General features: G+C 41.6%; 1 protein-coding gene across 12 annotated transcripts in view; it reads left to right on the forward strand.

Moving 5' to 3' along the window:
* The window catches only part of ptprsb (protein tyrosine phosphatase receptor type Sb), a 73,236-nt gene that overhangs the window by 21,199 nt on the left and 36,250 nt on the right, over nucleotides 1-15,787 (forward strand). For all 12 annotated transcript variants that reach the window (XM_080862113.1, XM_080862110.1, XM_080862115.1 and 9 more), the window contains exon 5: nucleotides 8,151-8,339. In XM_080862113.1, coding sequence (XP_080718239.1) covers nucleotides 8,151-8,339 — 189 coding nt within the window. The remainder of the gene's footprint in view (nucleotides 1-8,150; nucleotides 8,340-15,787) is intronic.

Here is a 15,787-nt window from a genome sequence, read left to right on the forward strand (position 1 = left end):
TAACACAGCAGGATGCTGTGAAACAAAAGAGATTGAATGGGATGTCATAGGAGATGGGGTTTGGTGGGAGGTGGGGGTGTAGGAGTGAAGGAGATGGATGAGGATTGTGGAGCTGGCAGGGCGGTGTGGTAAGCAGAAGGCTGGTAGCCCAGGGAATAGACTCCTGTCCATCTGTTACCCAGCCCATCCTCTCTGCACACACAGCCCCAATCTAAAGCACATTACCACATAAACTACACCTCGAGGGCGAGCTTCCCAGTGTGTGTGTGTATGTGTGTGGTCGTGTTCGTGTGTGGGTGGTAGTGTGTTCCTGGTGCCATAACCTATTCTCTCAACCCGTTCTGTGTGCGGTGATGTCCCCATCCCTTCAGTGACATTACAATCTTCAGTCTTTGAGAGCAGAGTGAAGGGTAGCAATGAATAAGATAATATTTCACCGAGAGTACCAATCAGAATCAGAGCTGACTGTAGCTGTAATAGTTAGATTTGGCCTGAATGATCATGCACAGGCACGTCTCTGGCATTCAGTTGGCAATAAAGGCAATAATTTTGTGTATATATTATTTTTTTTGAGAGTTTTATGCTGCTTAGAAATTTGTTGCACATCAGCCATTTTTTGTAAGCTGTCCCTTTAACGTATCAGGGCGCATGAAGTCATTCTGGAAAGTGCTGCACATCAAACAACGGTGTAGGCTGGTTGTCAAGGTTGTCCACTAATCCCGGGGTTGGTGTTTTAATCCCTGGCCATTACCCTCGGACAATACACTAAACCCACAGTTGCTAGTGATTCCTGTTGAAAACCTTGATTTGCGTGAGCTGAGGTTAAAATTTATTTTTAGATGATTAATGCCTGTGTATTTTAAATCAAACTTTTCAGAAAATTTTAAAGTAAAGATATAAAATAAAATAAAAGTTTGTTGCCAAGATGTTTCTAAGTGTTTTTAAATTTATATTCAAAAGTAAATCTAAAGCTTCTTTGCTCTATATATACATAAACACGAGGAGAGGGATTTAAATTACCTGCAAGTTACTGCGCAGTTTTACTTCAACTTTACACAGTGACGGCACCTCCTCCTACTTCAAACATGACAGGATACTCCCAGTGTCTTGCACCCATGCAGCCTACTGTAGGCTCAGTGATATTCTGCAGAATAGATCATGTCATCCAAGAATGCTGTTAAGTGCACAAATGTCTGCAGAAATTGTGCTTGGGTCAGTCTTTAAAAAAGAACCAGTCCATCGTAGAAAAGGTCCACCACTGAAGTAGAAAAAAGGCTTTCCATTATTGGCCAAAACCCTTCCACTTCCACTGAAAAGTCTTTTTCATCCACTGATGTGCTTTATCTCATCGTTCTGTATAATGGTGGACTAAGACTAATAGCAGTTTCGTACAGAGTGAGGGGCTTGCAGTTGGCCACAGGATATTTACTGCTGCACTGTTGGCTGCCTAATGGGTGGAGATGTGGTAGGTTATGGGCTTTCACCAACATCATCATCATCTTTATCATCCTCACACATTACCTGTAAAATGACCTTTTTTCCTCCTTATATCTTTCTTTCTTTAACTCCAGGAGCCGTACTTTGGCCCTACAGCAATATCCGTTTCTAATTTCTTCTCTTCTGTTTTATTCATGCTTTCATTTTCTTAGCCATCTATTCTGTCTGTCTGACTCTGTTTTTAACTCCTCCCGTTGCATTGCTACATGCCCTCCGCTGCTCCACCCCTTCCCCTTTCCATCCCAGCTGCTCTTTTCTATGGACACTGCAGTTGTGTTGCTCTCCCTTCAGGAGACATGAATATCTGCAGCTCTGCATGTTTGAAAGCCTCTTGTGGGCGAGAGATTCTCATCACCGCAGCGCTGTATGTGTGTGCGCTGGTAAGCGTGCGCACGGGTGTGTGCGTGAGTGCATACATTTGTGTGCGTGTGTATGTCTGGTTTTGTGCAAAGTAATCCTGATTATACTCACCTCCCAGTGTCCCATTTTAGGAGAAAGGCAGGCGGGGGATGGGGGAGAAACAGGGTGAGAGAGAGAGAGAAGAGGGAAGAGAGATGTTCTGCCACCACGGCAAACACCCTTCATATGAACAACAGAGTCAGATCAGTGATTCCCCCTAGGCGTCTGCTGCATTGGCAGGCCGGCGGCTCAAGCAGCATTTCGGTCTGGAAACAACTAAGAGTATCTACTCAGCCTGCAGGAGGATTACACTCCTCGAGTGGAGAACTGGCTGTTTCATCATTTTTAACCCCTCGTCTTTGCTGTTTATATTTGGTCCTTCTTTCATTTTTTAAATTCTTCTTGAATGTTTATATGTGGTTCGGGAATCAGCCTTACATGTGGGATCCTGTTTAGTCCTGGCCCCCTAAAGTAGGGCACACAATGGTGAAGACACATGGGTTTTTCATGTGATTGGTCTACAAAGTCTGCATTTGCATTGCATTGTGATCTATTATCATAAAGGTCTATTAGCATTTAAAGTGCTCCCCTTCAGCCCTCCTGCAGTCAATAGGAGTCAAAGCATTAGAGCCTCTGAAGACTGCTGAGTGCGAGCAGATTAATCCTGAATCAGGCTCCCCGAGATCGGCTTTTATTCAGACTTCATTCATGCACATGGCCATTTCCCACTGAAATGAACTGAGAGATGAATAGGCAACCTGTTTCTTAACTGGGAGAAATAATGATTTTTTTTCCGCGGGGAAGCGGGCGTGTTTGTGTGTGAATGTGGGAGAGAGAAAGAGTATCTGTTTGGGTTTCTGTGCGCGTGAGACGGAAATACAAAGAGGCACGGGGAAAGAAAACCTGGATTCATGTTTGTTTGTTTGCATCATATGCATTATGTGTTTGACCCTTTGGGTGTTTGTGTCTTTCCGTTCTACTGCCGCATGCGTGTGTGCATGCACGGACACACAAATTGCATATTTGCCCAGAACTGGTTGGCTCTACTGACTGGTTTTGGGCACTAGGCCTGATTGCCCTTCTGCAAACATAACCAGGCCAAAATGTACGCGCTCAACCTCTTGATACACACAAATACACGCAAACACAAAGCTCCGGGGAACAATGCTGCTCGACCCTTGCCAATGTTCCCCCAAACGCTGTTGACACACAGAGTGTTTGTATACACATGCCACATTTTTCCATAGGCTATCTTATCAATTTAACCAGGAGATGAAAAATAAGCGGCACTTTTGTGCAGCAGTGTTTGCTCTTGATAAATGATTCATTTTAGAGGAAAGTGTGATCAAGGCCATGCCCGCAGTATCTATTTCAAGCGGTCGCTGACTCATCCAGGAGCCTGGCTGAATACCTGTAGCTCCATATTCTCCTCTCTGGTGAACTGTACTTTAGTGTCCTGTACTGTGGAATGGGTTATCTGCATCTGCGGGGCAGTGCTGTTGCTGCTGTGTTTGTGTCCTTTTAATTGAGCCAGTCTATTAAAACAGCTGGCTTTGGTTTTAACAAAGCTGTTTCCTACATTTTGCCCTTTAAAGAAGGGTTTTGTTATCTTATGTTGCTCTACAGTTCAGTGGAAAAGGCATTAGAGACCTTGCAAACTGATGCCTTCTAATTACTATTATATTATATTATATTATATTATATTATATTATATTATATTATATTATATTATATTATATTATATTATATTATATTATACATTGATGATGATCAGGTCCATAGACGGATAATTTTCTTATTTATGAGTGATGATATAAAAAAGTTAAATTAATTACAATTACAAATGAAAATGTCAGTGTTAACAAACTGAATGAATTAAAGAAATTAGGACATTTTTTTAACTTACCTCATTAATGCAGCTACCATCTTGGCATTAGTGTTAGGGTATTAAACACGAGGATTTAATATAAGATAATTCATAGACGTTTAAAACAACCATGAAACATTAACTATCATGAAATGTTAATCAAATAAAGCAACAGATGAGGGTTAAAAAGGCCATTCTTTAACAGGCACTCACTTTCCGTCTGTATCTAAGAAATATGAGAGCCCAGGTAAGGGCAAGCAGGATATTTTAGATAATTAAAGCTGTTTTTCTAACACAGCTTTGTATATATCATAACATCATAAGGATTGTGCCATCCTTTTGAGGTTTTAGATCATCAAACATCTTTGTCAAATTGTAATATTACACAAAGATAACCTGAGAAAATGTAAAGAGAAAATCTTTTCATTTCATTTCCAAACCCCCTAACCCCTAACACAAATCCTGTGTAAAAAAAAAAAAAAGGAAAAAATTAATTGTCTCTGAACCTAATACCTGATAGTGCTACCCTTAGCCCAAGGAACTGCAATCAAGCATTTGTGCAACGAGTCTTTCATTTCGCTGTGGAGGAGATTTGGCCCACTCCTCAGAATTATTTTAATGCAGCCACAGTGGAGGGTTTCTGAGCGTGAAAAAGGTTACGCCAAAACATCTCAATCTGATTGAAGGCCAGGTTTTGATTAGGTGTCTCCAAAGCTTCTTTTTCTTTTTTTGAGCTATTCAGAGGTGGACTTGCTGGTGTGTTTCGGATCATTGTCCTGCTACTTGAGCTTCCGGACACAAACTGTTGCCCACACATACTCCTCCAGGATTTTCTGGTGGAGAGCAGAATTCATGGTTCCATCAATCACAGTGTCGCCCTGAAGCATCAAAGCAGCCCCAGACCATCACACTACCACCACTATGTTTGACTGTTGGTATGATGTTCTTTTTACAAAGGACAACAAATCAGTATGGATTTAAAGGAGCTTGCAAAGAAAAGCGTCTGGACTTCTTTAAGTTACTTGAAGACGTTTCACCTCTCATCCGAGAAGCTTCTTCAGTTCTAAGGTCAAATGGCTTCTCGGATGAGAGGTGAAACGTCTTCAAGTAACTTAAAGAAGTCCAGACGCTTTTCTTTGCAAGCTCCTTTGACTACGATGACCTGGATGACTGAGAACCTTCACAGACAGTATGGATTTAACTTAAATGGGGAGCTAGCTTTAAAGGGAATGGAGTTAAAAATGTTCATTTTATACAGAGGATGAATTGGATGAACTGGGTGCTGCAGTAGAAGATAAACTCGGATTATTTTAAACAGTTAATGATGCAAAACAATTCTACTCAAGCTTGAAATGAGCAGAATTTTAAAGTTAAAATGACTAACTTAACCCTTGTTTGTTTTCTACACTGCTGAATATCCTTAGCTATCTGAAAAGCATCGTTGGGTTCTGGATGCTTGCAAAGATTCACTACTATTTTTCCTCTTTTTGTGGTATTTTACAGCACGGCAGTAAGTGTCTTTAATCCCTCTCTCTATCACTCTCTCTGTTTATCTGTCCGACTCTCTCCATTTCTTCTAATTCTCTCCAAGTGTTCAGTCCAAGTCCACCCACACCATGTATTTGCAGCATTAATAAAGACCTGAGTGAAATATAGAGCCACACGCCCTACAGACACACACACGCATGCATTGTATATGCACATGCCTTGAGCCCAGTGCTGTGGTGTGCTCTAATTAACAGCCAGGGAGTCCATGTTGTGGTAGCTGGCAGAGTGATAAAAAGACCATCTGAACCCTCTCAAGAGAGGGGTAGGATTCGGGGAGGGTAGAGGGGAGCAAATGTAGGCCTAGCATATTCCTCGCCTTTGGGAGTTCACCTTCTGACCTGCCCATCGATCTCCCTCTTCTCTTTCCTTTCTCTTCCTGTCTATTTCATCAGTGGCCATACCACTAGCCTCCATTCAGGTAGATCATTAGTATTGATCTGTCAGGGATGCTGAAGGGTTGGGGTGGGGGGGGGGTCTCAGAAGTGTTAGCGTGGTCCACTCTGCCCACTCCAGTCTCTCCTGTCTTCACGAGGCCTAATTGTTGCACTAAACATCTTGATCATCAAGTTTTGATTCCTCTCTTGCTTTTTTGTGGCATTTCTCCACTTTCTCTTCTCAGGCGCAGCATCAGCAACAGCTTGACATTCCTATCTGACGAGGTCTCTCTAGCGCTGATGACTGTAGAAAGAGAGAAAGAGAGCGATAGATCCTATCTCAACTCAGCCTCTCATCCCCATCACAGAGTGTGTGGGAACAGATGGTATATGTCTGTCATGTGGTTAGGTAGCAGGGGGCCCGGAGGAGGAGTGGAGGAGAGGAAAAACACACAGACAGTTGACGTGGCCACGGTCTGCATCTTGGACTGCGTTCAGCTCCAGATATGTCTGTGATTCTGGGCTCAAGCAAAGCAAACTTTAGCAGGTTTTGTTTTGTCTGACAATCAAGATGTTCCGATGGGTTTGATTTATTAGCCAAGGAAATTGCCATCTCGTTGCTTCGCTGCTGCGGGAATGTGGATTTATAATTATAGTTCCAGGTATGGAGGAGGTGTCTGTGTGCATGTGTGAGAAAGAGAGAGTGGTTTAAAGGGTAAGGAGGAAAGGAAGCAGGAGGGCTGATGGATGCTTGATTACGTGTCTGGCCATCTGGACTGTTGTCACTGAGACTCTTAATCCCATTCACCAGAGAAAGTGTATGTGAACGTGTTTGTGTATGTGTGTGTGCGAAATAGAAAGCAACTGCTTTTTTGCGTGCACACACTTATTTTCCTGGATATGTGCGATTGTGCCGCTCAACATTATTCGACACTTTGCAGAAATCTGTGAAGATGCTAATGAGAACATAGCCATAGAAGCAAATATGTACACACAGCCAACACACAAACACACACACACACTTGTCCTCAGCTCCTACAACGTAATAAGACATATCCAGACGCATTCAGACACATCCCAGATCGGCCTCTCTAATCGTTGGTACATTTTAACAATTACTGCTAACAAGTCCTTATTACCCCCAGTGCCCTGCCCCTCCTCTGGTCCCAGCTTCTAATTGCCGCTGCTGTTTCTGAGCAGCTTTCTGAATAGTTATTAGACAGGAATCGTTAGCACCACATAACACAGAACCACACCTTTGAAAACTCGTAGTTCATCGCCACTGCCACCAAACACCTGTAATTCTAGGTTAGTAATGTACTGCAAAGCCTGTGTGTGTGTATTTGTGTGTGTGTGTGCGTGTGTGTAGGCACTTAAGTAACTCCTGCTGACTGGGCGGTATGTTTATACTCTTCCAGAAATGGCCTGTCAAACACACAGAAAAATCCTAGCTGTGTTTCTGCCCGCCTGCTATATCACCTAATGACTAGCTAGCTGTAGGAATGAACACACAACTTTGATCACCAAGGCTATAGTGGCTCTGCTGTCTTTGCTGATATCTTTGCTTTCATAAGCCTACTAATGTTTAAGCAGCTATGAGGGGGGAGCTTTCACATCACTGCATGTGTGGGAAAGGAAGGACTGAATGCATGGCAGTAGAAGCTGATACATCCGTTATTTGTTTTAGAAAAACTGAGCCTTCACTGTCCTCATGAAATAAGTACACATACTGCACTTCGCCCCACTCTAACCCTGTACTTTGATTTACACAGATTCAGAATCAGAATACTTTATTAATCCCGAAGGAAATTAGGGTTACAGCAGGCAGCACGCTAATGGCGCATGCGCACTTACAAAGTCATGGACCTCAGAGGATGTCCTATGGTGTCTGGCACAGGGACTTTGGGACTTTGGCAGCAAATCCTTTGGGTGCTGTGGTGGTTGCCGGTGGGGCTTCAGTAGAATCGTGTTTTTCAGGCATACTAAAGGATTTCTGAGGAATTTGGAGACGTGGTTAGCACCATAGGCTCTTTGTCTTGTACCTTGGGTTGTTTAGGAAAAGATTTTTGCAACATGGTGAGGCGTCTTGCTAGGGGAGGCTGGTGCTCCTGTTGCTATGGGTTGATGTGATTGGTTAGCAACAGTGTTGAAGGGTGGTATGTGTGAAAACAGCATGCACATGTGTTGTCATGTTTCCTAGCACTGCACTGTACTATATGGGGATGATCACTGTTCAGTGTATGACGTCTTCCTGTTTGCCTCTAGCACTAATTAGCAGATCGTAGCATGCTTACATGCTAAACTAATGGTCAAAACACAAGTCATTATATGTGCTAAATATACATGTTAGCTCCTGTTATCATATGTTACCAGCAGACATGCGCAAGTAGTGCAATTAGACATTTATATTTCATGTTTTAAATGCTGCACATTTCATACTCTTTTCTTTCTCTTGATGCTTTCAGAGGACCTGTTGCCATTTGGCTTCCCTAGTATAGACATGGGCCCTCAGTTGAAAGTGGTGGAGCGGACAAGGACGGCCACCATGCTGTGCGCTGCCAGTGGCATCCCGGACCCCGAGATCTCCTGGTTCAAAGACTTCCTGCCTGTCGACCCCAGCACCAGCCAGGGTCGCATCAAACAGCTCAGATCAGGTGAGACAGGTGACTTTTAGTCAGACTGTTTGTATTTTCCACCAACGGAACCAACAGTGCATTTACAGCTTTGCACTTTTTTGCGATCAGGTAAATCCCTGTTGCTCTAAATTTGGTGATTATTTTAATTATGATTGAGGGATTACATGCTGTTCTCTAAGTTTATCTCTCTCCTTTGGGGGTATAAAACCTTTTTAAAGCCAATTTCATAAAAAAGGATAATTGTGCCATCCTTAAGCCATGAAAAAAATATGCTGTTTATTAGCATTTGGGAGAACGGATTATAAAAAATATATATCACTTAAAAGGCAAAATTTGCTTTCCATTAAGTATCATAATTATAAGAAAAAAATAGCAGCATATAATTGTATAGTCATTTCAAATGGGTTCAGAAATTTCACATAGAATGAAACTGTCTTCCTCAATTTATCCCAAAGCAACCACAATATCCTCTTTTCTGATGTCAAATGTGTTTGGCGCTTCTTAAAATTAAGCATTTAACTGGTGATGCTTTTATTTTGACCCACTGCCTAAATGTGCGCGACATAGCTCAGTGTCCCAAAATGTGAAGGTAAGCTCACTTTACCAGAGACACAAAAAGAGAGCAAAGACGATGTGTCTGCATACCAAAGAATCACATTGTGCGCTTAAGACAGTTTATTCAGCTTTGTTTATGCTCTTCTGTATAGATGAGTACAGTGTCTCCAGGAGAAGGCAGAAACATTTTTTTTCTCAGCCTTTCCCACTCAGCTGTCCTCAGGGGGAATGAAAGTGATGGTGAAGCGAAACCATTTTGTTGTTGTTTCATCCATATTCTCTGTGCTGCTCCGGCCTGCCAGCTCTGATATATCCCTCCTGTCAGCCAATATCCTTTACTGATCACCAGTGCCCTCCGTTAGCTGTGTCTTTGCATTTCCATTTGCCGAATTTATAATGTTTAAATACATTTACCATGTTGTCCCAAGCAACAAGTTACCTTTCTTAATGGCTTGTGATCCATGTCAAAGAAATCCTAATGAGAGCTCCTATACAGTGTTTTATATCACTGTTTAGGACTGGTTAACAGCAATAAAACAAACCATGCTTTAGGGCATGGGAAACATTCTGGAGTTACAGTCTCTTTGTTCCCTTGTGTGCTCTTACTATATTTGGACATTTGAAGAGCACACAAGGAAATAAATATGTTTTACTCACAGCTTCAGGAAACCCAGCATCAGTAGATGTGGCCGGAGAAACAGGCTCTGGCAGGGACCGGGCATTGGCAGGTTTGGCGGAAATGCAGGCTCAAACTGCGGCTCTGCAGGGCACACAGCATCAGAGGGCTGGGGCTGCCAATTCCGGCATCAGGAACCACGCTTTCTCTTCTAGGGTGGAAGCGTGGTTCCTGATTCAGCTCGTCAAGAGCTGAATATGTGCAGCAGTAAAGAATATAAGCAGTGCTGACAACCCCATTTACCTATGAAACACGGAACAAAATTTAAAACAGACATGATTCTCAGAAAAAACCCAGGAGCTTGACAGTGTGGATACTTTACACAGACAACTGTAGTTAAACTACAGAATTATACAGTTTCTTTGTATTTCAAATTTTAAGACAAGGCTTTTTAGTTGAAGACTAATTAGTAGGTCTGGCAGTTGTACTTCTCATTTGGCTACCATGTTTGGCTAAGACTGGACTGGAGTGGAACTGCAATAAACCACTGGACAAAGCCATAATGTCTGCCTAATCTTAGATGGCATGCACAACCAGCTAAGATGTGTTAGTACAACACTTTGATACACCTTGAATCCTGGAAATAGATGAATATTAACTAAAGATGAGTTTAGTTTCCTATAGGTAGTGAACCAGCTAGCAGGAAAGCTAATGATTGCGGCTTATTGAAAGATAAATAAACGCATGTGTAATCCAGCCAGTTTCGTTTCTTTTTTCCTCGCTCATTCGTATTCTTCAAACACAGCTTATCGTCCAGTGCACGCTGCTCCAGCACCTGCAGAAATACACCGGCTGTTTCAAGTAGCCATAATTATGAAGAGAAACCCTAAATTGAGTTCTCTAAAGAAAAATAGGACTTTTAAACCTGCATATTCAGCAGAACAGTATTTTATTATTCACAATAAATTATATTCATTTCTTTTTATTCATTTTGGTCCCCTTGGTGCAACACCAAGTACAGAGCCTCCCCTGGTCACGCACGCAGAGCAAAGGGATGGCAAAGGACGGCCACGACCACTACTGACTAGTCTGGCACATACAACCAGTGGGGAAGCCCATTAGGGGAGCTGCACATATACTAGAACTGCAATTGCAATTATCTTATGACCTTCATGAACAATAAAAAAACAACAAATGTTGTTATTTACTGTTTCCTTTTCACATTGTGTACTTCTACATGGCAGTGGGGATATAGATAGAAAGATAGATAGAAAGATAGAATGAGTCAACCAAGTAAGAAGACTTAGAAGACATTTACTTCAAAGTAAAACAGGAAGCAACCAAAGTACCAATGCAAAACATGGAGGCAAGAAGACTCCCAATAAACATGAAAACAGAGACGGGGAGTACTGAGGGGCAAATGCATAAACACAAAAAGACAAAGTCGAGGAAGGAATAGATAATGAAACGCTGAAGCAACCGAACACAGTCAAAAAATAACAAACTCAAAATAGGACCTGAGGCTTAACACAAACAAATAATTCAAATTTAAGAACAGTAAGGCAGTCTAAACTGGTACCCAAACCTCCCCAGAAATGAAACACCGAAAATCAAATAAAACAAAAAGAACTAATGCTGAAAATTACTAGAATGATAATGAAGTCAAGGTAGGAATCTAAAACTCCACCTAACAAAAATCAAAGTACCAAACGTACATGTATAGACTAAGTATTTGAACCTCAAAATCCACACAAAGCACACAATAAGAGTGAGTGACCAGAAAACAAAGACTATCACTGTTATTACATCAGAATGTGCAGAAATAAAAAATTACAAAACATCAGTATCTGTGCCACCTCGGTAATGGTTGCAGCTTATACCACACCTGATCATCACTGGCCATGCTTTTATTTTTATTTTTTTTATTTTAGTTGTCCTTTTTTTAACTAAACTATAACAACTGCTAAATTGTAGCCACCTAAAATTGTACATTTACTTGATCTGCTCTGAGACGTTTGCTCCCTGCTTGTGTGTCATGCAGACATGACAATGATTCAGTGGTACAGTATGTTAGGACACATATCACATCAATGAAACAGTAGCAAGACGAATGGCCTACTGAGATTCACCCCAGGCTTTAATAGGATTTGAAATCACCAAAACCATCACAAAGCCAAACAACAAAATGTGCTGTATAATGAACCGAACAGTGCAGCGAAATGACTTGGAGGAAATCAATTACACCTGAGCTGGGCAAGAAATGCGTTATGGATAAAACACTCCTTTAAGATTTGTTTAATGGAGGCACTTTCCGAGCAATGCTTCTGATTTAGTGGATAGCTGCCAGCTCTTATTGGACTGCAGCCAGGAATGTGTTTTGGCCACAGTCATTCTGTTCTCTCTGTCTCTTTTCTTCTTCTGTTGGCTCTTGGAAATACTTTTATGAGCCATATGGGTCAGGAAGAAAAATGAGATAGAGAATGACTGCAGTAGAATCCCACAAAGGATGTCTCATCTTAGCCATTTCATAGCTCATAAGTATCCATCATGTGTGGGGGCTTATCACTGCAGATAACTGTCCACGGTGGCCTTTGACAGCCGTGAACTCTGTGTTTACCCACCTCAAATGCACACATACTCACCCCATCAGTCCTCGGTGACAGAAACATATGGGGTGGTATAGAGATGAACTTTTGCTGGCATCTGTATGCCTCGATCAGGTATCTATCTTTTTTCCATGCCATCTGCTGCACCAGTTTGTATGTGCATGAGGAGAACCATGACAAGCTATCTGTCTGCCCCTGACATTTGGGACTTAGAGCTGGAAAGTTAACCTAAGCACTTAACAGCTTATGTAGACCCACACTCTTAACAGATGGCATTCAGTACGGACCCTGAGGTTGACTCCAGGATTACATATGCAGACTCTTTGGTAAGGACTAAGACGTGATGAAGGTTAATGGTGTATGTCAGTTTATCTGTTGACGTCAATACAGAACACTTTTTTAAAGTAAATTTTTGCATGCACCAAACAAAATTGGTTATTCATTTTTAACACCTATATAGGGTTGCGTCAAAGAGACTGACCCAAAATCGCGCATCATCGTGAAATGCTATTTTCACAGAGTTTATATTTGGTTGGCTGTTACTCAGCAGAATATTTCACAACCAGATTTTAAGAGAATTTGAAATTGGGACTTTAGCCAAAGTAAATCATTCATTTTTGGTAACAGTCTGTTTCTAAGAAAAGAAAAATCTAAAAATGGTGAGCAGTACAAATCCTTTGACAGAACGTGCTTTCAGGCTGACAGAAAAAGTGGAACTTGTGACACGGATAAATCTGCAGACTGACAATTAGGAATCGTTTCTGTCTCTGTGTGCGAGAATAAAAACCAGAACTAAGTCAGAACCTGGAAATTTTGAGCGTTTTTGCGTCTATATTCATTATCGATTTATTAAGTAACTGCTGCGTTAAACCATACCTAAATTGCTGCGTAACACTTTGCTTTGAGGCTTTTCTGTTCATGTTTTAGTGAAATGTGAAATTAAAGAGCAGGTTGATAATGGTTTGGAAACAACAGTTTCGGTTTTAAAAATTACCAGCAGTTTATTCGTAACTGTGTTGCGTTCGTAGTAACTGTCCTTTGTGTCGATGCTTGTTAACATGTGCCTCCGGTTAATTTAATGTCTCAACTTGTGGGAGACTGGAGCCCAAGTGATCTGTTTTACCTCAGTGTCCCATCAGAGCTATCAGATTAACAGTATCCGCTGTCATCTGATCAGCTGAGTCTCAGCCCACAGAAATAATACACCATCCACGATTTCACAGTAGCTCAATTTACTTAAGTCACATCTTATTCTGGGCCTGTCAGCATCCCAAAACTGCTCTCTCTCCTCGTCTCTCTTCTTTTACTTTTTCGACCTTTTGCTTTGCCGTCCCACAAACCATCATCACGTCGTTTTGACGCCCGTTTTCTGTCTGCGCTATGTGCTTGTGTACATAAGTTTTGACCTGCTGACCTTTCTATGTATATATTCAGAACACCTGTCCACCCCAGTGTAATGTAATGTCATGTTTTACAGCAGTAGATTACAACTGGCAATTTCAAATTTTCGCTGCTTGTTAGCCACACGAGCTGCTTCCAGCTGTCGCACAAGTTCTCGTTTGCAGATCTAAACCGGTCCATTTCTACCTCTCCACCTCCTCGCCATCTTTCCTCCCACTGCTCCTTTCTTCCTCTGCTTTCTGGTTGAGAAGAAGGCTCTTCTTGTAGAGCGGATAATTTATTCCTGTTTGTTTCCCAACTCTGCCCTGAACCACAGGGAAATGAGAGATGGAAAATAGGGAGAAAGAGGAGGGCACGAGCTGTTCTGCTGTCATGTAACTGCAGAAGACAGAAACAAATGGATGACAGCTTCAGCGAGCAGCGTCTCAGCTCACCTAACACGTTCCCTCCTTTAACCCTCTGAAATCACAGCATTCAAACTTCTTCATAAGCTGACCTGCAAGTGTGTCTGTGTATGTGTGCGTGTGCAAAATCTACGTATACTAAGACACACAAAATCTGTCTGTATGTGTGTACATAACCTTAAATATGAGGTTTTATTTTGGTGTAACAACCACCTTATTAAGTGTTTGGTGTTGATCCACTGGGATTTTCCCACACCGCTGTCTCCAGGAAGAATGGTAGAAAAAAAAAAAAATATCCAGTGAGCAGCGGTTCAAATGCCTTGTCGATGTCAGAGGTGAACGGAGAATGGCAAGGCTGCTTTGAGCTGAGAGGAAAGCAACAGTAACTCAAATAACCACTCATTCTTACCAAGCCATGCAGAAGATCTGAGCTCAGCCTTTGACACCATTTCTCACTCTGTCCTTCTAAGCAGACTTTCCTCTCTCGGCATCTCTGACTCACCCCTCGCCTGGTTTCAATCATATCTCCTCGACCGTTCCCAGTTTATTCAACTAAGATCATTCCGCTCTCGTCTATTCCCCGTCACCTCTGGTGTACCCCAAGGCTCAGTTTTAGGCCCTCTTCTCTTTATAATATACATCCTCCCTCTAGGTACCATCTTCCGCAAATTTGATCTTCAGTTTCACTGTTTTGCTGATGACACCCAGTTATATCTCTCTTGCAAACCTGATTCCTCCCTCCCACCTTCTTCCCTTACAGAATGTCTATCCGAGTTAAAATCCTGGTTTGCCTCTAATTTTCTAAAGCTCAATGAGGATAAAACTGAGATCCTCCTTATTGGCACCAAATCCAACCTTTTGAAGGCGAACCATTTCTCACTCACCATCGATAACTCCACAGTTTTCCCCTCTCCTCAGGTTAAGAGCCTTGGTGTCATCCTAGACAGTTCACTTTCCTATAAATCTCACATCAATAATCTCACCCGTTCTGCCTACTTCCATCTACGTAACATTAACAGATTGCTTCCTTCTCTTTCCACCCAGTCTACGTCCATTCTTGTACATAGTCTTGTTACCTCCCGTATTGACTAATGCAATTCTCTTTTGCATGGTCTCCCCCAAAAATCCCTCCATAAGCTTCAACTGGTTCAGAACTCTGCTTTTATTGTTCTTATTCTGCCATTGTTTTACTAAGTGTTTTATTTTATTGTAAAGTGTCCTTGGGTGACTTGAAAGGCGCTCATAAATAAAATTTATTATTATTATTATTATTATTATTATTATTAAGAGCATCTCTGAAAGCTCTTCTGCAGTTTTTTCCTATCTTCATGGACAACAGAAGATTCTGCCTGCTGTGACAACGTTATGGTTGGGATTTAGTGTAAGGATCATGAAAACATGGATCCATCCTGCCTAGTATCAGTAATAATGGTGTAATGGGAAATGACTTTAGTATGAGTTCAGTATATCCATCTTCTGATGGCTCTTTCCAGCAGGAAAACGTACCATGTCACAAAAATCAGATCACCTCATACTGGTTTCTTTAATATGACAATGAATTCACTGTACTCAAGTGACCTCCACAGCCAATATGTCTAAACCCAGTAGAGCACCTTTGGGATGTGCAGCCAACAAAGCTGCAGCAATTGTGTGATGCTATCATGTCAATATGAACCAAAATCTCTCTTTTTTTTATTAAAGCAGTTTATGCCAAATAAGGGTCCAATTAACCAATGCACCTAATGAAGCATCTATTTAGTGTATTCTTTCTAAATATTATTACTGTGCATTTTATTTTCTTTACCATTTTTAAGATATACAACAGATAATATTCAAAAGAACATTTGTACATAATGATGAATACAGTAAAAGGCATCAGTCAAC

Source organism: Rhamphochromis sp. 'chilingali' (genome assembly GCF_963969265.1).
Source record: "Rhamphochromis sp. 'chilingali' genome assembly, chromosome: 16".
In the NCBI taxonomy this organism is placed as follows: domain Eukaryota; kingdom Metazoa; phylum Chordata; class Actinopteri; order Cichliformes; family Cichlidae; genus Rhamphochromis; species Rhamphochromis sp. 'chilingali'.